The 21,630-nt window shown below is 55.8% G+C and overlaps 1 protein-coding gene across 2 annotated transcripts in view; it reads right to left on the bottom strand.

Annotated features, from left to right (window-relative positions):
* SLC22A23 (solute carrier family 22 member 23) overlaps nucleotides 1–21,630 on the bottom strand; it is a 132,111-nt gene that overhangs the window by 3,922 nt on the left and 106,559 nt on the right. For both annotated transcript variants that reach the window (XM_055407209.2, XM_088831339.1), the window contains 5 exons: nucleotides 13,622–13,749; nucleotides 8,567–8,669; nucleotides 8,147–8,379; nucleotides 6,560–6,592; nucleotides 5,361–5,484 (listed from right to left, as the gene is read on the bottom strand). In XM_055407209.2, the coding sequence (XP_055263184.2) occupies nucleotides 5,361–5,484; nucleotides 6,560–6,592; nucleotides 8,147–8,379; nucleotides 8,567–8,669; nucleotides 13,622–13,749 (621 nt within the window). The remainder of the gene's footprint in view (nucleotides 1–5,360; nucleotides 5,485–6,559; nucleotides 6,593–8,146; nucleotides 8,380–8,566; nucleotides 8,670–13,621; nucleotides 13,750–21,630) is intronic.

Here is a 21,630-nt window from a genome sequence, read left to right as displayed (position 1 = left end):
GTGAGCAGGAGCATGATCACAGACCCACAGCTAACATACTCGGTGGTGAAAAGCTGAAAGCACTTCCTCTGCAATCAGGAACAAGAGCAAGATGCACACTCTCGCCATTTTTAGTCAGTGTAGTTTTGAATAAGAGTCCTAGCCGCAGCAGTCAGAGAAGAAGAATCCAAACTGTAAAGAAGTAAAACTGTCACTGTTTGCAGATGACATGATTCTATATATAGAAAATCCTAAAGATGCCACCAGAAAACTGCTGGAGCTCATTAGTGAATTCGGTAAAACTGCAAGATAAAAAATTAATAAACAAGTCTGCTGCATTTCTGCACACTAACAAGAGACTATCAGTGACAGAATTAAGGAAACAATCTCATTTGCCATCACATCAAAGAGAATAAAATACTTAGGAATCAACCTACCTAAGGAGGTGAAAGACTTGTACTCTGAAAGCTATGATGCTGATGAAAGAAATAGAAGATGACAAAAACAAATGGAAATACATACTGTTTTTGGATTGGGAGAATTAATCACCACCACACAAGGCAATCTACAGGTTCAGTGCAGTCCTTATCAGAATACCCATGACATTTTCCACAGAACTACAACAAATATTTTAGAAACTTATGGAAACACAGAAGACCTCTAATAGGCAAAACAATCTTGAGAAAGAAGAACAGAGCTGGAGGAGGCAAGCTCCCTGACTCCAGACTACACTACAAAGCTACAGTAATCAGAACAGCACGGTGCTGGCACAGAAACCGACACACAGACCGACCGAACAGAATAGAAAGCCCAGAAATAAACCCACCCCCTTTGGTCAGTAGCCCGGGACAGAGGAGGCAAGAATGTGCAGTGGGGAAAAGACAGTCGAGGATTCTCTTCTGGAACGTGCACAGCAGACACCGTGCTTTGTGAACACTGGGACGCTGCAGATCAGATCACGCTGGTCCTCAGCAGGAGGGCCTCGGGCCGAGTGAGTGCAGCAGAGTGAACATGACGACCCTGCAGAGAGTGTGTGACTGAGCCACCTGAAGATGGATAAATGGGAACCTGAAATAACCGTTTGCTCCTCACGAGCCTGCTCAGTCCAGGAAGCCGTAGGGCGCTGCAGGGGCTGTGTGGGGCGCTGGGGATAAAACGCGTGTTTCTTAGGCTTTTGACGCCAGTGAGCGGTCATTTTCTCCAAAACCACCTGGGTGACCGTCCCGTGCCTAAGTCTGGGTGGTGCTGAGGGAGGTGGGCACAGAGGGAGGTGGGTACACAGCCCCCAAGGGAGTCCTGGTCAAGGAGCTTGGCTCCCGTCAGAGACCAGGTGAACCTGTCGTGGTAAGATATTAGGCTGGCGTGCACGCATGCTAAGTCGCTTCCGTCGTCTCTGACTCTTTGCGACCCCACGGACTGTAGCCCGCCAGGCTCCTCTCTCCCTGGAATTCTCCAGGCCAGAATACTGGAGTGGGTAGACTTTCCCTTCTCCAGGGGATCTTTCCAAACCAGGGACTGAACCCAGGTCTCCCACATTGCAGGTGGATTCTTTATCACCTGAGCTACCACTGGCAGGCGGGTTCTTTACCGCTAGCGCCACCCGGGAGGTCTATCAGATGAAATGAAATGTATTTGATTCACGGTAGAACTTTGGACTGGTTTTTAAACAGTGCCTCTGTGTCTGCAGATGCATACATACAAATGCAATACACATATGCATGCCTGTGTGCTATGCAGTATGTCTTTACATATTTTTTCCCACAAAAGCCATTTTCTGTTGATTTCCTATCAAGGATCCCTTGAAATTAGTAAGATTGGGAACAGCTGTGGCAGAATCTGGTATTCCATTTTTGGCTCTTGTGTTTCAGAAATCTCAGTTCACAGAATGGGATGATTATGTGGTTGGTTCTGAGGCTCTACCCTACCCTGCGAATGCTGACTTTGTACATTTTCTGCTTTTCTCCAGCTTGTCACGAGAGGGCAGCACCTGCCCATGTTTAAGCATTACATTTACAGAGAAACGCGGACCCAGGGCAGGCTGCCCCCTCGAGCTGCAGGAGCACAGAGGTTCAGTACGCACTGGATATCTGTTTTACTCGTGATGACGTGACGGCGATGTGTTGGTCCCAGTCGTGTCTGACTCTGCAACCCCAAGGACTGCGGCCCGCCAGGCTCCTCTGTCCATGGACGTCTCCAGGCAAGAATACTGGAGTGGGCTGCCAAACTTCTCCAGGGGATCTTACCGACCCAGGGATTGAACCCAGGTCTCCTGCATTGCAGGCAGATTCTTTGCCATCTGAGCCAAAGGGCCCTTATTTTTTACTAGTAATAGCACCTAAATTATGTTAATAATAGGTTGGTATGCAGGCAGATTTCTTACAAGTAGCAAGATTGAATTAAGTATTCTGAGATCTTTGGGGGGAGTTAACATCCAAAATATACAAAGAGCTGATACAACTGAACATCAAATACAGAAGACCCTGATTGAAACATTAGCAGAACTGAACATGCATTTTTCCAAAGAAGAGCTGCAGATGGCGACAGGCACAGGAAAAGATGCTCCGTATCACCGGTCATCAGGGAAAAGCAGATCAGAACCACAGCGAGGTACCACTTCACACCTGTCAAAATGGCCATCGTCGAAAAGAACACAGCCCCCCACGTTGATGAGGACGGGGAGAGGCGAACCTTTGTGCGCTGCTGGTGGGAATGTGAAGTGCTGCAGCCGCCACGGAGACCACGATGGCAGTTTCTCAGCAAACTAACCCTGGGCCACCACATGACCCAGACTCCACTGCTGGGTCCAAGGAAAACCAAAATCACCAAGACCAGACATGCTCCTCAGGGTTCAGAGCGGCATTACTGACAGCAGCCAAAACACGGGAGCGCCCCAGGTGTCCACGGACAGAGCAAGAGGACGCGGTATATACACGCGATGGAATATCAGCCATGAAAGAGAACAAAATGGTGCCATTTGCAACGTGGACAGACTTAGAGGGTGTTATGCTAAGTGAAATAAGTCAGAGAAAGATAAATACTGTATGGTATCACTTACAGGTGGAAGCTAAAAATTACAAGAAACTGGGGAATAGAACAGAAAGGAAGCAGACTCACAGACACGGGAAAGACTAGTTGGTTCCCAGCTGGGGGAGAGCGCGGAGGGGCACGATAGGGTGGGGGTAAGAGGTACAAACCAGCCGCTGTAAACTGTGCTACAAGGGTGTATCGTACAGCATGGGGAATAGAGCCAGTACTTTACAATTTACCTTTCAATTAATACATAGCAACCTTCAAACACTGAATCACTGTACAGTACACCTGAAACTTACATTGTGTGTCGACTGTCCGTAAAGAAAAGCCTTGCATCCAGGCCCTGCTGTGCAGGCAGCCAGGAAATGTTGGCAGCTGAAGTGGCTTGTCCCTGCCACCAGCGCCTGCCTCCTCCCCGTCCAGTTTGAGGGTACCCGCCCACAGCTTGCAGGTGACACAGCTTGCAGGGGCCTGTCACACCAAAGCCACCACCGCCTCTTCACCAGCCAGATCCCCCAATCCTGCCGAAGCCCAAGGGGCGGGGGCCTGCGGTGCCCGAGAAGCCCCTGCTGCACCTGGAGGCCCTCGAGCACACCTGTCACCTGAGGACATAACAGCCGGCGTCCCGGAACCTCTGTCTGCCTCTCGATAGTCAGTCCCTGACCCTCGCTGCTGCGCTTGCTCAGCGGGTGTGTTCCTAACAGTGGTGAACAGAAGGCTAGTTCTGTATTAGGAAGCATGAAGCCTGCAGGCCCGAGCGGCCCCTCCCAGCTGCTCCGGGGTTCACCTGTGAGATGGGCAGGAAGTCCCAGCGGCTCTGGGACTGTCCCCGAGGGGACACGCCAGGAAGGGCCAGGGCACGAGGTGTCCTGCGGGGAGCATCCTTACAGGGAGACCCCTGACCTCACCTCCTTCCTCTGCAACTACAAACGCATCACCCAGGATCAGGTATTCTGTCTAGCTTGTCATGCTGGCAGGCTGATCCCAAGAACATTCGCTGAATTTCCATCCCTGATAATCTTGCCGGGTCTGCCTCTGAGGGAAAGGGTGACTGACTGCGTTTCCTTCAGCTCAGCTTGTTCAGCAGTACCTAACCACGATGAGTACGGTCTGCCGACCGGCAGGGTGAAAGGTGAAGGGTGAAGGGTGAAGGGTGGCCCGCCCCGGAGAGACAACCACACAGAAGTCTGACCGTGACTCCTGCCCTCTGAAGGAGCCCTCTTGTTGGGCGCCTTTGTGAAGGGGGACGTTTAACCCGCAGAGAGACCACCGAGGACTGCTGTTTGCCTGGGCACTCTGCGGAGCCCTGCCTGAAATAAGCTCCTGGCATCAGATTCCAGGATGGGGCAGCCTTCAGGCTTGGCGCATGTGTGAGAACCCAGAAGGAAGAATCAGAGTGATGCCCGCAGACCTGCCTGCCTCCACCCAGAGCCCAGGGGCAAGACAGTCCGTCCCGGGCACCCTGCCTTGAATGGGACTGGCCGCATGTGTCTCCCACGTGGGAAAGGGAGGCTGGCAGGGTGTCGCGTGCTGGCAGCCTGGGCTCTATCTCACGGCTGAATAACTGCCACACTGACAATGAACAAAGCACGTGTTTAGAAGGTTAATGACATTCACACACCAAGTTCAGTAGCTCGGCCGAAAGTCACCACTTCACTGAACCCAAGTGACACCCTTGACAGCAGGACACCCTTCCGTGTCGCTATAACCTCAGCATCAAAGCCTGTGCACATACACCCCCGCCCCCAAGGAAAGGGCAGGTTGCTCCGCCTTTTCAGAAAAGAGGCCGCCACTTGGTCTTTGCACGCGGCCTCTGCCGGACAGGCACATGGGGGTGGGGTGGTTCCCCACAAGTACTTGTCAGACAAATCAGTGACGTAACCGGCTGGGCTTTCTTTCTATGAGGCCTTTTTTTGGACTGGAGACACCGGCTTCTCAGCCAGCAGAAAACCAAGGCCCTTTCTGCTCTACTTTCTGAGACCGACTTTTCACTGAATCCTAGGAGAGTGGGCAGCGCTTGGTGGGGCTGAGGCACAGGCGTTTATCCAGGAACCCCCTGACACCCCTCCTGTACCAGCTCCTCTTGTGTGGCTTGTACCCCCCAATCCCCGTTCCCCGTCCCTCCAGCCGCGGGACAGGACCCAGGGTTCAGTTCTCCCCTGATTCGGGAATCCCTGGGGGTCAGGGTGGAACAGCAGTCCATCCCAAGCAGACGCCCAGTGCAGGCCGCACCTTGTCCAGAGGCCTGGGCTAGAGCTGGTGGGTCATTCACCAGGAGCTTTGCCAGGCAGTACCCACCACAACCCCAGTGTCCTCGGAAGACCCCTGCCGGCCCGCCGGCCCACACGCACCTGATGACTGTGGGGGTGATCTCTGCACAGAAGAACACGCTGAGGCTCCCCACCGCGTGGGAGGCGAACATGCCCACGATGGAGAAGGTGATGGAGAACTTGTCCTTGACGTTGTCGCTCATTCCTGGGGGAGAACGGGGGCGGTGAGGGGCTGGAGGGCATGGGGGAAGGGGCGGGGGAGGGGGCCTGGCGGCGCTCTCCCCTCCTCCCCTCTGCCTGGGATGGGGTGCAGGCCCGGGAGGCGAGCAGCGAGTCCAGGCATGGGAGGTCAGAGCCCTCCTGGCAGGTTCCCCCGAGGCCCCAGGGGTCTGGAGCACAGGGCCCAGGCTGACTCTGCTGGAAGCTGAGCACGGGAGTGACCCGCAGGGACGGAGGCTGGGGGGCTCCCTGGCCGGGGGCTGCACCCTCCTGTCCGGTCCTCAGCGTCAGCCTCAGGGAGCGGTCTCGACTGCGGAAAGCCTGGCCAGCCCGGCCTCAGGCCTGACCAAGACGAAGGACAGGAGCCCCAAGCTTGATTTAGGGGAACAGAAACTCAGATAACCCCGAGAGGAACCAGGGGCCTGGAGGGAACACTCTGGACCGAGTCAGGCATCTTGGCCATGGCTCGGGGTCTGACCTCACACCCAGGCGGTGTCATGTGGGGGGCGGCAGGCAAGCTGCTGGGGGTCGGATGCAGGGTGCAGCCCGTTCCCCTCGAGGATGGTTGGGAGCCCCGGGGATTTGGGTCGGTAGGCTGGGCTCATGCGTGTGTGCAGCCGTGTCGCGTGCAAGGGCGGTGGCCGAGCAGTCCCCGCGGCCAGGGCGGCGGACTCGTGGGGGTCACATGCGGGGTGGGCGGCTTCCCCTGGAGGCGGCCAGCCAGGCCTCCAGCACACTGGGGCCGCGTCCCCAAGGCCCTGCATCCCAGCAGGCATGGCTGGGCTGGGCCATGCTGCCGGCTGCTGCCAGGGGAAGGGGCGAGGGCAGCGTGCAAGCCGGGTGCAAATGGGAGGGGGGCAGCCAGGCTTTCTAGAGGCGGGAGGGACAGAGGGCAAGTGGATGCGTGTGGTGTCCAACCTACGGCCAACTTCAGCTGCAGCTCTTGGGGCGAAAGGGGAGCAGAAAGAGAGGAAAGGGAAACCACAGGTCTGTGAGTCGCTCTGAAAACGCCCTTCTGGTGCAATAAAAAGACAGCGTCACCGCTCGCGCCCGGGGCTCACCTGAGTCTGGATGCTGGCTGTATTTCCCGATCACTGGGCCGCGGAACCGCAGTGGAGGCGGATGAAGGCGGGCAGAGAGGGGAGAAAGACAGCAGATCAGCGCGGCTGTTAGGACTGCGTGTGTCCAGGGGCAGCGGGGCGGCCTCTCTGCCCGCCTGCCAGGCCCACGTGGGCAGCACGGTTGACATGGCCAGAGAGAGGGAAGGACACGGTGCGGACGTGGGTGAGGGCCCAGGGCCTCCGGGGGGGCGTTCACCAAACCGAGCGCCTCCTGTTCATCAGGGAGGTCTGGGGCCCCTCTGGCTCTGGGGCCTGAGGGGGTCGCAGGTCTGAGAGGAGGGGTCTGGGCGCAGCACCCCTCACCCCCTTAAGCCTAAGAGTGACTTTCACTGTGTCCAAAGCTGCTCAGGTCCCTGCGGTTTGTGCTGGGGTACCAATTTCAGGTTAGACCAGATGGTGTCACTGTGCCCTCGAAGCCTGGTCCCCTGGGTGCCCTGGCTCAGGGACCAAGGGGGCGGCTGTGAGCCTGGGCTGCTGTTTGCCTGCATGTCCCCCCAACCCAGGGGCGCCGAGGAAGGCTCCCCCAAGGGCAATTCGGGAGGCCCTAGTGGGGCCACGTGGCCACAGCTGAAAACAAGACCAGTCTCCTGGAAAGATGCTGAACGCATGCAGACTTGCCCAAGTCGGAAAACTGAGTCCAACACTGCGTTGGACTGAGTCCAGAACTGCTCCTGAGCCCAACACTGGCTGCTCTAGAATCCAGTTTGCACAACAAGGCTGAGGAAGGCCTCAGTCTTTTCCTTCTCTTCCTTCTCTTCTGGACACGCGCTCCCCACCTGGACGTCACACAGACCTGGGACACTAGGAGGCCTTTGGCTTTCTCAGCGGCTCTGGCCTAACTCTGACCCCTCAGGAGGGAGGGGGCAGCCATCAGAGGCATCTGGTTGCCGCGGTGCCCGAGGTCGTCGGGGGGACGATCCTGGGTAGAGGGGTCTCAGGTGCCCGGCTCCCACCTTGCTCTGGGTGGTCAGACACCCTGGGCCTTGTCCCCGCGTGGGAACGGCTTTAGCTCACCGGGAGCCGCACTGAGCTTGACTCTTGGAGCCAAATGGGCTACACAGATGGTCGAGCTTTAAAGTATTTTTAACATTTACTGAGAAGTCCTCTGGCCCCAAGAGCAGCTAATAAACTCGGGAACACGCACTGAAAAGCAGTGTCCCGGGGCAAGGGCATCACCAAGTATGTGTCTTTCCCTTGATTTCACACAAGAAAAAAGCCTTTTGTTCCTTCTCAGGTGATGAGGGATCACAAAGGGACAGTGTGGCCACCAGGGGGTCATGTGCGCCAGAATGCAGAGGCCCGGGGTGCCCCAGAGGCTCGGGGTCAGGGTGGGAGGAGGGGAGACCCCGGGAGGCTCGGGGTCACGGCAGGAGAAGAGACTCCACACCCTTGGGGTAGTGGCCGCACATTCTAAGGGAAGTTCATCCCGCAGCCGCTCAGTGCAGTGGTTCTGGGAGGACAGCGGGGCCCCTGGGCACCCCCCTCAACCCCTGGCCCCTGACCCCGCCCCCAGCCTGGCCCACTCACGGTTGAGCAGCCCGAGCTGGAGGAGCGAGGCCAGGGCGGTGAGGATCATGAAGAGCAGCAGGCCGCCCCGGCGGCCCAGGAAGCGCACCGCCAGGCACATGGCCAGGCAGGACGCCAGGGCAATGCCAGCCGCAGCGTAGTAGTCGGCGTAGAAGTCCTCGAGCAGTGGCACCTTCACCTCGTGGCCCATCATGCTGCGGGCAAAGCAGTGGTGGATCCCGAAGCCGGTCAGCCTGTGGGCACACGGCATGTGGGCCACGGGGTCCCAGGGACGGGGCCGCCGCATGGGGGTGCTCCTGGTGTGCCCCGCTTTCCCGAGGCTGGGGTCTGTGTCCACCAGCACTGTTCCCTCCAGACGCCGACTGGGAAGCTCAGCCAGGCTCTCCACCCACGGCCCGCCCGCCCAGCCCCGGCACTCACGAATTCACACAGAGCACCACTATGTTCTTCCACAGGTTCCGGGTCCCCACCACCTTCACGATGCAGACCTTCCTGGGCCTCCGGGAGAGCTCCTTCTCCAGCTCTGCGGGAAACGGCCCATGAGCCACACGTGCCAGGCCGGCGGGCAGGGGGCCCCAGTCACAGCCGGGGCGAACTGGGGGGTCAGGAGGAGAGTGGTTTCCGCTAAGGCAGGGAGGGGATTGCTCTCGGGGCAGAACACTGACTTTGCAGGTGCAGCTGCCACAGGGCTGCAGGGAAGCAGGCCTTTTCCAGAGCTGGCAGGTCACACACCCAAGTGGGCTCTGTCTGCAGGGGTTGCTGGTGGGCGCTGAGGCCTTGGTTAGGCTTGGGCAGGGGTTCTCCTCCTTGCGGAGTCTGATTAGTTTCTATCTCCCTCTGCTCAGGGACTGGGAGACGCACGCACTGCCCTGGTTCCTAGACCACCGCTGTGGGTACAACAAGCTGGGCAGATACAGTGCCCACATCTTAGAAAGAAAGTGACCGAATGGACAAGGAAATCCAACCAGTCCGTCCTAAAGGAGATCAGCCCTGAATATTCATTGGAAGAACTGATGCTGAAGCTGAAACTCCAATACTTTGGCCACCTGATTCAAAGAGACAATTCATTGGAACAGACCCTGATGCTGGGAAAGATTGAAGGCAGGAGGAGAAGGGGATGACAGAGGATGAGATGGTTGGATGGCATCACCAACTCAATGGACATGAGTTTGAGTGAGCTCAGGGAGATAGTGAAGGACAGGGAGGCCTGGCGCGCTGCTGTCCATGGGGCTGCAGAGTCGCACACGACTGAGCGACTAAACAACCACAAAACACCCTTTTCAGGAGCCGGAAAAGGAGACTTAAGCAAGACTGCTGACGCTGGGGAAGCGAGTGAAGACTGAACGTGCACGACCAGAGGCGGCTGGGGCCTGAGGAGGGGGCAGCCCTGGGGGGCGTCGGGTCCAGGCTGCTTCTGGGCTGCCCGCAGCACAGCCGTGCGGTTTCCCAGCCGTGACATGGTCAGGGGATGTGGGATGTTACAACGGGGAGACCGATGGGGAGGCTTCAGAATTCCGTCTCTGCAACTTTACCATAAACCTGGGATGAATCCTAAACAACTGTACTAAAAATAAAGCCCACGGTGGGGTGCGAAGGCCTGGGGGAAGCGGGGTCGCCTCTGGAGGGGCCTGGGAGTGGCAGCCCTCTTGCGAGACGGGGTCCTTGGGGGTGTGTTCCCCTCCCGTACGACCCCAGGACGCCCTGCCTCCTCCCTGCCATCCCACGGGAGAGGGTCACCAACTCACTGGTGACAGCTAGGGGGAAAACAGGCTGCTTAACCACAAGGGCTTAGGAGGTTTTCTCTTTTAAAAATGTTTGGGGACTTCCCTGGCAGCTCAGTGTTTAGGAGTTCACTTTCCAATGCAAGGGACGTGGTTTCGATCCCTGGTCGGGGAACCATGAGCCCACAGGCTACGGGGCGATGAAGCCGGCGTCCCGCAGCTGCTGGAACCCCCGCACTGCACAGGAGACTCAGTTCAGCCAAAAGAGAAAAAGTCCGAATCAGCGTCACCAACAGGGGCCCGGAAGGGAGAAGGGGACCAATCCTACATCCAAGGGATAGCAGCCCCCTGAGTCTCCAGAACCTTCTTCCTTCTCACTGTTCAGGCCCAGACTAGAGGCCTGTGCCCCAGCCAGAACAGCGGGCCATCCAGCCGTCCGGCCACAGACACTCCTGAGGTCCTCCTGATCTTTACTGTCTCCGCTGCAGAAACAGGCTCATAGGGGTTACAGACCCCCTTTCCCCGTGGTCACAACACTAGAAGACTTTTAGAGAGCATGGAAACGTGTTCCAAACAGAAAACGCTGATCCAACCATCACTGTAGTGAAACTGCTCGTGAATCTGCTGTCACGGCCACACTTGCTCACCGTGGGAACTTCCAAGAAGAAAATCTAACTGCCCATTAGTGCAGCTGTATAGGTTTAAGCTTTTTTTGAGCTGTGGCCCAAACAGAATTCCTGATACTTTCTCGTATATGAAATAGAGGTTGTTAAGAAGCTGTGGCAATTATAATTATGACCCGAGTTTTGTGGTTTTTTTAAAAGCATTAAACTCTGGAGCCCAAGTGGACTGTGGTCTGCAGAGGTAGGTCTGTGTTATTCTGGGTGGAATTACGTTGACCTGTCAGGGCTGCTGGTATCTTGCGCGTCCCCGGCCTCTCACAGCAATGCAGAACTTCCCAGGTCTGCTCTGGGAGGAAACCCAGCGGTGAAGCCCTCAGGATGGACACCGGAGGTCATTCGGTCTCTCCAGAACTCTCGGGACTCCCTGAGGTCCTCACGTGGGGGAACAGGAGTGACAAGGGGTGCCGAGAGCAGACTGAGCACCCGCGCATCAACAGGGAGACGCCTCCCCTCTCCCTGCGTCTCTTCCAACCTCTTGAGCCAGAATCGACATTCCAAGACGAAAGCTAAGTTGAGCCTCTGGGGCTCCAGGCCTCCCCTGCTCTGCCTGTGCCCTTCGCTGCCCTGCTCCCCGCGATGGGCCACCAGGGAGCCAGCCCTGGCCGGGCAGATGAGAGCTGTCCTCACCAAGCGGGGCAAGGGGTCTGACGGAACCCCAGCTCTCACCCTCGGGCCGAGGCTTCCTGCTCTGTGCCTCGGCTTCTCATCTGATGAAGGGACGGATTAATGACCAGATGGAAGAAGCCGCGGGGCTGCCTGGACCCCCGGGGGCAGCGGCCTCCCTGGCCCCAGGCTCGGCCGACCCAGACCATCCTGGCTTCTCCCTGACCAGCGCAGGCTTCTCCCTGACCTTCTCGCAGACCATCCTGGCTTCTCCCTGACCAGCGCAAGGACTCCTTCCTGGGCCTGGGGGACCCCTGCTGACCCCTGAGGCTGACCCCTGAGGTGGTCTCTCTGCTCACGAGGCTCCAGCGGGCCTGCGAACCCCGCAGTGCAGGAGCAGGAAGCTTACGCTCAGGGTCAGAGGTGGGGCGCTGGGGGCAGGGAGGGGGCCTGACGCAGGGACCTGCTCCTCACCCAGGGTCCAGGACAGATGGACAAGACAGAGAGAGGCACACGGGGCCGGGTCTACGCTCTGTTACCGAGCAGGGCTCAGGCAAAGCCCCCTTGGCCTGATGCGGGGACCCTCGAACCTCAGAGCCTCACGCGTCAACCTGGGCCAGGCCTTTCCTCTCAGCGTCAGGCTGCCCAGAGAGGGCCTGCTGCAGGGGGACGGCAGACTGCCAGACCCGGCTCAGGAGCGAACGCGGGAGTCGGGGGCCCTGCCCCAGCCCCAGCCTCTTCGGGCCCCTTTCCCAAGGTAGAGGGGGACGATGATTGACAGAACAGGTTCTGAGGAGGGTCAAAGGCAAAGGGCGGCTCAGCCCCGCCTGGCAGGGGCGGAGGCAGGGCGGGAGGGACCCGGGAGGGGCCTGGATGAGATGCTGGGGAGGCGCGTCCCCGTAGTGCAGGGCGCGGGTCTGAAGCTCGGACACCCGCCGTGCAGTCCCCCGGCTTTGCCCGGGTGCTGCCGCGGAGGGAGACCCAGGGGCGGGGACAGCTGCATCCCTGGGGCGTGAGCGCACCACCCCCGCCCTGGGCTGAACCCAGCACCACCCAACTCCCGGCGGGGAAGCGGGAGGAAGGCTGAGCACCGCCTTCCAGAAACAGGAGGGAAATGAACCTGCGCAACGAGGATGCAGACGACAAGCTCCTTGGGTTCCCACCCGGAAGCAGCAGAGGGGGCGATGTAAGTGGGGAAACGCCCGAAACAAGGCCCTGTGACTTAGAGCGCTGACGTGCTAATGGACGGGCTTGGGCAAGGCTGGGGACGAGGGCCGGACCGTCCGCAAGGCGCAGACGCTCCCGAGAGGCGCGCGGTCCACCCGGCCCTCCCGCCGGGCCTGCGCCCTGTCCCCTCTCCTGCAGCAGCACCGAAGCCGCTGCCGCTGGGCTCCCAGGGCCCGCGTCCCAGCACTGCTGCTCAGTAGCCGTGTGACCCCTGGGAAGATGTTCATCCTCTCTGTGCCCCGGCCCCCTCTCCTGGAACGGGGACAGTTACAGCGCCCTGTACAGAGCTGCTGTGAAGACTCAGCACGCGCCAGTCACTTCTGCTGCTGCTGCTGCTGCTAAGTCACTTCAGTCGTGTCCGACTCTGTGTGACCCCATAGACGGAAGCCCACCAGGCTCCCCCATCCCTGGGATTCTCCAGGCAAGAACACTGGAGTGGGTTGCCATTTCCTTCTCCAATGTGTGAAAGTGGAAAGTGAAAAGTGAAAGTGAAGTCGCTCAGTCGTGTCCGACCCTTAGCGACCCCACGGACTGCAGCCTACCAGGCTCCTCCATCCATGGGATTTCTAGGCAACAGTACTGGAGTGGCTTGCCATTGCCTTCTCCTCCAGTCACTTCTAGGGCTTACTGAACACTGTGTTCAGGGTTCGTTCCAAGATCTACTGGACCAGAGCTTGGGCTGCCGGGAGGGGCCCAGGAGTCCAGGCTCCAACACCTCCTGGTGACACCACAGGTCTGGTCCAGCTTGTGCTGACGTTCCTGATAAACCCGGATTCTACAGATCTGAACTTTCCTGCTTTCTCTGACGCCCAGTCGATAGATCCTGACTGATACAGACAATGGTGTATCTGTCTGAAGGTCCTGCTTGGGAGAGATGGCGGGAGGGCCAGGGCCACCCCCAGGCCAGTGTCCCTGGTTGTGACTGCTGGCACCACACCCTGCAGGCAGGCAGGCAGGCAAGGCCGAGTGCCAGGAGCCAGCTAAGCCCTCGAGCTTCCCCCGAGGAGCAGGGGCACGTGAGGTCACGCCTCCCTCTGGACTTGGACCTGATCACATTCCTAGTCAAGCTGGGGACTGACCATTACAGGATGTGAGACCCCTGGATGGGGCCACTGCCTTGCAGAGCGGGGCCCTCATAGGCACCAGGGGCGTGTTGTGGGGTGACTCCCTGTCCTGGAGGGGTGGCTGGCGGGTCCCCCACGCCTGGTGGGACCTCGGGGTTGAAGGGAAGATGTGCTCACCGGGCATGACGCCTTTGATGTCATTCTCGGGATTCATGCGGTTCTTCTGCGTGAAGTGCAGGATCAGCTTCTTTGCCGACTCAAACTGGTGAGTGGCCATGAGCCACCTCAGGGACTCGGGGAAGATCCTGCAGAGAGACGAGGGGGCAGGTGAGGGTCTTTGCATCGCGTGGGGTGAGAAGACGCTCTGTCAGGGGCTGGGAGCGTCCAGGCAGGTCCGTTTGGGTTTCTGTCCGTGACTATGGAGGCCAGCGGGGGCTCGGGATTCATGTAGTAACACTGGCTCAGAGAAGATGGTGGTGCTGGATGTTCCTAGTTTTCTTCAGAAAGTATAAAAGTTGCAGGTTTTAAAAATACGGCAGAAAGGAGCAGTATCCTCCCAGCTGTGTCAAAAAACCCATGGGGACTGTTGACCACAACCCTGCGTTTCTAAAGCACATTCCAGCAACTCACTGACTGTTTTTGTGACAGTTTGTCTCAAAAGAGGGGCTTCCCTGGTGGCTCAGACGGTAAAAAATGCAGGAGACTCGGGTTGCATCCCTGGTTGGGAAGATCCCCTGCAGGAGGAAATGGCCACCCACTCCAGCATTCTCGCCTGGGAAATCCCACGGACAGATCTGTTTCAAAATACAAATGTTCATAGAAAGATTTTAAGTTTTAAAAAATGCCCCCATTCTAGCAACCTGACAGGCACTTTCCCGGGCCTCACCTGCACAGCTATTTTCATCTTGCTGCTAATGCCTGGGACTCTCCCTGAGGGGATGGTTTTCAAGGGTTATTGGCAACAGACTCCTTGCTGGTTTGTGTTTAGGATGAAATCTGAGGAGGATTCCCAGTGGGAGAAAAAAAAAAACACCCAAAGTCATGTCTTATTATCAATGCATTTTGTAATTTTACATTTATAGCGATATTTGCAAGTAGGCCGAAGAGAACAACGTGCCTGTTTGGAGCAGGGGTCAGCTTGCTTTTTCTGTAAAAGCTCAAATAGTCAATATTTTAGACTTTGCCTGTGGGCTGCGAGGTCTGTTCATAAACCAGCCACTGCCACGTGCCCAGGGGCGGGCTGTATCCCCCAGGACTTGACTCTGAGCCTGGCGGCGCCCCTGGGTGGCAGACAGGGACGACAGAACAGCCCCTGCGTCCCGTGCTCTGGTGTCACTGCGTCCCCTGTCGCTTGCAGGGTGTCCGGGAAGCGTGACCGATGCTGATAAGCAGTTATCTTTGCTGCTGCCCGGCACCTGCCCTGCCAGCTCTGGGGAGCCTCCAATTAGAGTAAGCCAGAAGCTGGAAAAGCTGTCAGTGTTGAATTTTTATTTCAAAGTCACATCACTCATGATGTAACAGCTGTCACCCCCTAACTTGTTTGAACAAAAATGAAGTTTCTAAATGTTCATTATGTATTCTACAGAAAGAGCGACATCAGCGGTACATTGGGTATATCGGGCTGATCTCTGAGTGTTAATCTGAGCTGGGAGACCTGGATCGTCACCAAGAGTCAGAGCCCCCCTCCCACGAGCTGCAGGAGGACCCTCCCCAGGGAGGCACGGTCCAGGCCAGAAGCTGGGCTCAGGGAGCACCACGTCTTTTCCCCTGGGAGCCCCTCAGAAAGCTGATAACACAGGTTTCAAACTGGAGGTACAGCTTTTTTTAAAAAAATAATAAAAGTTAATGTTTTACTGGCCTCTACTTTTTACAAATTAACTTTGAATAACGTATGTCAAGCAAAGAGAAACAGAATCGTATTAAACAGACATTAACATCTTGCCGTATTTTATCAGAGCTTTTCTTTGTAATGAAATAACCTAACACAAATGCCCACCTTAGCTCTCAGTGCCTTCTCCCATCCATCTTTCTTATTAATGGCAACCCACTCCAGTGTTCTTGCCTGAAGAATCCCAAGGACGGGGGAGCCTGGTGGGCTTCCGTCTATGGGGTCACACAGAGTCGGACACGACTGAAGTGACTTAGCAGCAGCAGCAGCAGTGTCACATTCTTATTTCTTGAGAGAGACACACAGATCATTAAGTTTCATTCTTCTTTTCTAATATGTGCATTTTGGACTTCAAACTTCCACGTACCATTTTAGCTACACTTTACAATTTTTGATAAGGAGTTCTTGCTGAGATTTGATTCTAAATATTTTGTGATTCTCTCAGGATTTTTCCCTACCTATGACAAACCTTGTATATATTTTACAAATGAAAATGTTACATATATATGTGTATATAAACATATGTACATATTACATATATACACACATTTACAAACACACCGGGTTTGAGAGGAGGGTGGTGGTAGAGCTGCAGTCTTGTTGCATTGATTTTCAGTTTTTAAAAATCATTTGGAGCAAACACAGTCTGTGTTCCTGCAAGCTGGCACACCCAGAACCTTGGCTCCAAGAGGAGAGATGGAGAGGCAGCGGCCCTCGGACCAGAATGGACCCGAGTGAAGAAACTGCCCTCCCAGGAGGCCTGGGCACAGGGGACAGGCCGACTCTGCTAGCCACGTGACCCATCTCCAGGGGCAGACAGCACCGCAGACTACCTCCCCACGGCCGGGTCTATGCTTACTGGGCCCCCTGCCACACGTTTTCCATGAGTTTAAGCCTTTCAGGTTCGTTGTGTGGAAGTGACACTCTCCCCACTGCACGGACAGGAAGACTCAGGTGGACAAGTGCAGGAACATCGTCCAGCTTCGGGGGTTAGAAGCAGAGCTGGACCAGAGCCCAGGCACCCCGACCCAGGACCTTGGGGGTCACAACAAAGACACCCTGTCTGAGTGCGGGGACGGTGCTCCGATAATGGGGGGTGGGAGGCAGACACTGGTCCAGCAACGCCCCCTCGGGCCCTCCAGATGCGCGGCACCCCCCTGCCCCCGCTGTTTCAATCTGCTGCAGTCATAAAGGACGCACTGAGTTGTCGGCCTGTGAGAAAGCCCAGGACGACTGCTGCAGCCTGGGTGATGTGCGGTGCGGCCACATTATGGGAACTTAATGAAATGTCTCCCAACAAGTACATAATGTAATAACACCATGGAAATGAAAAAGCCGGCCAGCGGCCCAGGGTCTGGCAGGAATGTAGCTGAACCTCAGGAATATCCATGATTTTCAACAGAAATGAAAGAGCGTGGTGGGTGGCTGGAGCCCACGTCTGTTGCAGGACTCACGCGTGGGACCACCACTAAAACGGCAACCACTCCGGTATTCCTGCCTGGAGGATCCCATGGACAGAGGAGCTTGGTGGCTACAGTCCATAGGGCTGCAAATGAGTCAGATAGGACTGAGCCACTAAACAAGAAGCAAGTCAGACTTGCACTCATGGTCTGTTCTGTATCCCCGTCACCTGAAATATCCCTCAGAAATTAAAACTTAATACTGTGATCCTTTCATAATACTATAACGCTGACATTTTCTTCTTGACGTTTAACAATAAAGCCAAGTACTGCTTCTGTCCCACTGGACACCACGCGGGTTGCCTTCCTGCTCATCCACGTAACAGCTGGTGCTGGCAAGGGTCTGCATCTAAAACCTGTCTCTCTTCAAAGCACTGAACTGGACACTGACTCACAGGGAAGCATGCAAGCAAGGCTGATGGCTGGCGCTCTGCAAAATCACTTCTGTCCTCGAGTTGTTCTGTCTGTGATTCCGAGGCACGTGGTGTGGGTGACACGCCTGCCGACAGGTGTGCTCACACATTGGTGATGCGCCATCACCACACTCGTGGGATAAACGTGAACTGAACACGGTCAATCCAGGGGGAAGAACACGTGAACCAGTGGCGCCTTACGGGGAGGGCCTTCGATCAAACAGGTTAGAGGGAAGCACAGGTGAGGGTGGAGGAGCAGAGCCGTGAACGGCTCTGAGGACCGAGTTTCCCTGAATGTGGCTGAGAAAAGGGTCGCAGATGGTTGTCCTAAGGGTGCTTTGATTTAAAGAGGTGATTCTAGCTCTGGAGTATTACCAAGCATCACACGTACGACATTCTGAAAAGGCTCTCAAAATGAAAAAAAAAAAAATCAAAGACTAGAATTGAATTAAACACCAGTTGGAAGGATACTCTAAGTCTTTGAGTCAAAGCTTTCATAAAAATATACACTTGGCTCCAGTAGATAAGCTTTTACCTGAATTTTTTTTTTAACTTTCGTTCTGTTTGGTGTTGAAAAAACTAGGTAAGGAGACTCAGTTCAGGGTAGAAAGGGACAAGTACAAAATTAAAGAAAATTTGGCTCTCAGGATGGTTAAACCCCAAAGTCTTCCTAAGGCAAATGAACCCTTCCTGTAAATTTCTGTGGAACAAGGAATTCTTTCATAATTAAATTGCATCCCACGAGCTGACAGGTTACATAAATTTGGAACACAGCACCTTTATTGGTTTTCAACATGATGTACACGTAAGCTCCACAATTCTTCCACTACAGCAAAACTGTGGGGAGATTTATCAGGAGGCCCAGGCTCATAGACCAGTTTTGTGACCTTGGGCAAGTTACCTCACCCCCAGGCCTCTGTTTCCCCATCTGTGGAATGGGGTGGGGGTGTGTGGTGACACCAAGGCTCCCCCGGCCCCAACATTCTAATTTATTTCAAGGGGGCTCGTGGCAACTGTTGCTTCTTTCTGAAAGTTAAAAAAGGTGCTGCTCACGCAGTGCATGGAACAGATACTCCCATGCTGCTTTAGGTCCCACCAGGACGGGTAGAGTCAGTCCTGAAAACGCCTTTGCAGCTGGGCTTACAAAGGTTCAGCAGCTCTGAATGGACCACAGTGTGGAGGAGCTGGGAAACATTTAAAACGTTTCTCAGTTCCCACTTGAGACAGGGGTTACTTGGAATTCATCTGGGCTCATTTCCTCCACTTCCTTGGACTCCCTTATTTTGGCTCCTTTTACTGATTGGTTCGGGTGAAAGGTGATCAGGCCGCAGAAAGTGATAGACGTGTGGACATTCAAACGTAATACTGCAGGGGAATTAATTTGGCGTTTTTGCCAACGATAAAAATAAAATGTGGTGCTGAGAAACGACGTGAGGAGATAAGTGGGCAGAAGGAGCAGAGCCTGTGTGTGCTTCTTTTTCTAACTGGAATTCCATCGGCTCCTCTGAACCAGCCGCCTGTTACAGGGAGCCTCGTGGACCCCCGGGGAGTAGCCCTTCGCCCCCCGACCTGTGGCTGCAGTCTCGAACCCCTCGGGATGATCGTCAAGGCCACAAACGGAACCCCGATGGCTCACCATGACCGCAGTCCTGGCTCTGGGAGGCGGCCTGTTGCGTCACACCTCGGCCAACCCCAAAGGAACAGTCTCAAGGTCTGGCAAGGCCTCCCGTCTCCTGCCAGGAGCCCCCTCGTGTGGGACTGTTGTGGGCTTTGCCGGAGGGCCTTCAGTGACCAAAGGAGGCCGGGACCCAGCTACTCGATCCGTCCAGGGAGTCTTGCCAGCTGCCAGCCGGGCAGGCACTTAGCAGCTCTCCCTGCACACCTGTCACCAGAAGGCCACTTCCCTAAATTCTGCCGACTGCCAACAACTCCACCCTGCCATTCCCACGACACACATGCACACGCAATACACAACACAGCACACACACACCTGCATACAACACACGCATGACGCACACTGCCTGAGCTCGGCCTGGTCCCCAGGCTCCGAGATTCTCAAGCTGGTCTTAAGCGACCCCTGGCTTCCCTGTGGCGGGCAGGGTATCAGGGCAGAATGCTGGAGCAAAGGCCAGGCACTGGGCCGCGGTGTGGCTCCGGGGTCAGCGCCGCCGGCCTCTGGGACCGGGGCCAGCCCCTGTGGTGCTGCCTCACTTCGGACTGGCAGTTTCTCTCCACATCTACTTGGAAACGTTTCAGTTGACCGCAGGGCTTCCTATTATTTTACATAAGCTCTGCCTACTCAGAAGGCAAAAATGGGGCTGCCTTTAGCCTGAGGGCTCCTGAAAATTCCACCCATCAGCAAGTCCCCCAAACCCCAATTTAGAGAGCATTCTGACCTGACTTGAATTGTTCATCTGGTGCTTACGACTGACATCAGGCTACCATTTTTGTGTCTGTGTCTGCCTTTGTCAGGACTACCGAATCTTCCCCATCTAGATAATTTACAGACAACCAGGATTTCATGGGCCTTCCCTAGTGGCTCAGATGGTAAAGAATCTTCCTGCAATGTGGGAGACCTGGGTTCGATCCCTGGGTTGGGACGATACCCTGGAGATAGGAACCGCTACCCACTCCAGTATTCTGACCTGGAGGATTCCATGGACTCTATAGTCCATGGGGTCACAGAGAGTCAGACACAACTGAGTGACTTTCACATACATACACAGGATTTGATGGGTTTCCCAGGTGGTACAGTGGTAAGGAATCCACTTGCCAAAAATGCAGGAGATGCGAGAGACGCTGTGGGTTCAATCCCTGGGCCAGGATGATCTGGAGAAGGAAATGGCAACCCACTCCAGTGTTCTTGCCTGGGAAATCCCGAGGACAGAGGAGCCTGGGGGCTACAGTCCACGGGGTCAAAAGAGTCGGACACGACTGAGCGCACATGGAGGATGTGACTAAAGGATCTTCTGTTGTTTTCGTTGCAAGTTTCCTGAAACTCTCCTTAAATTAACTGTCTGATAACCTGTACAAATAGTCACTGCACAGTCAGTCGAGCTCCCAGAGGCGACGTGTCTTTTATGACTCACTTCTTCCACTTTCCGGGGGAAACGTTGTCCCGAGGGGCTTCACCTCTGCTGGCGGTGTAACTGAATCGGGTTTCCTTCCTGGTGTGCAGGGCGCCCTGAGGCCCTTGTTTTACGTCTGCAGAGTGTGATTCTGACCCCCTGTTGTAAAGAACCTGCCTGCAATGCGGGAGACCAGGGTTCCATCCCTGTGTCGGGAAGATCCCCTGGAGAAGGGAATGGCAATCCACTCCAGTATTCTCGCCTGGAGAATCCCATGGACAGAGAAGCCTGGCGGGCTACAGTCTATGGGGTCGCAAAGAGTCAGATATAACTGAGCAACCCACACACACTGAAATAAATTTTCTCTTGATGGAGAAAGGTGTCTTGTTCCTCTGGTGTGAGTGGGAAAGGCAAACGCTGGGACACACAGGTATGGTCCTCATGCTGGCTGGGGAGTCACTGTGGGCCTTGACCTCAGCTGGCAGACCAGAGCTGGGCCAATCTCTCTCTGCCTCAGTTTCTCCGTCTGCCCTGGAACCTCCTCCAGAGGGTCTGAGTCGTAGAAAGTGCCGGGCAGCATCTGACTCCGAGCAGACCCTCAAGAAATGTTAAAAATCAGTATTATTCTGGTCAGAGTAGTTCCGACGGTATTTGAAAAACCCAAGTAATATTTAGGAGCGTGTATCTATTGGAATTGTTAATCATTTTTTTCAGGATGTTATCTAACATGAGGCCCTTCAAATGTTTAACAATGGCTTGTTTCTTGAAATTTTTAAAAATTAAGGTTGCTTGCAGCACATACCACGTGCCCAAGGGTTTAAGTGCTTCTCCTCCCCCAGCAAGTCCCCAGGCCAGCCGGCTTGGATGGCCGCGGTGTCAAGGCTCATCTTCCCTCTGAGGGATGGACAGACTGCTTGCTCTCCGCTGTTCCCAGGGCCACGAGAGCCTCCTCTCAGGCCTCCGTGTTCCCGCGGGGTTGAATCCTTTCCTGCTCTCCTGGACGCACCCCACGGTCTCACTGAGTGCTAGCAGTGCTCGGTTGATAATCCTGTACCTTCCCGCGTCTTGAACGAGCTAGCTCATGCCCCACGCCCATCAGGCCCATCAGGTGAGTCTCGGGGAGACCCCGTTCGATACAGGAACTTGGCTGGGAGCCTGGGGTTCGTGAAGGGAGACCACCCCCAGGTTCCCTGGGGGGTGAGGGACCCACGGGTGCCAGGGCAGGTGGGTAAGGTGGGACCTTGCCCTCCCAGCAGCTGCCACCCCGGGCCACAGCTGGAGACTCCCAGACATGCCTGCGCATGGGGATCCGTTCTCACAGCGCAGATTAAATCGCCGGATTCGGTACCGAGGCTTT

The sequence above is a fragment of the Moschus berezovskii genome, chromosome 23 (genome assembly GCF_049115385.1).
Source record: "Moschus berezovskii isolate FMDL1 chromosome 23, NW_MosBer_1.0, whole genome shotgun sequence".
Lineage (NCBI taxonomy): Eukaryota > Metazoa > Chordata > Mammalia > Artiodactyla > Moschidae > Moschus > Moschus berezovskii.
The sequence above is the reverse complement of the archived record's forward strand: the minus strand, read 5'-3'. Positions and strand labels throughout refer to the sequence as shown.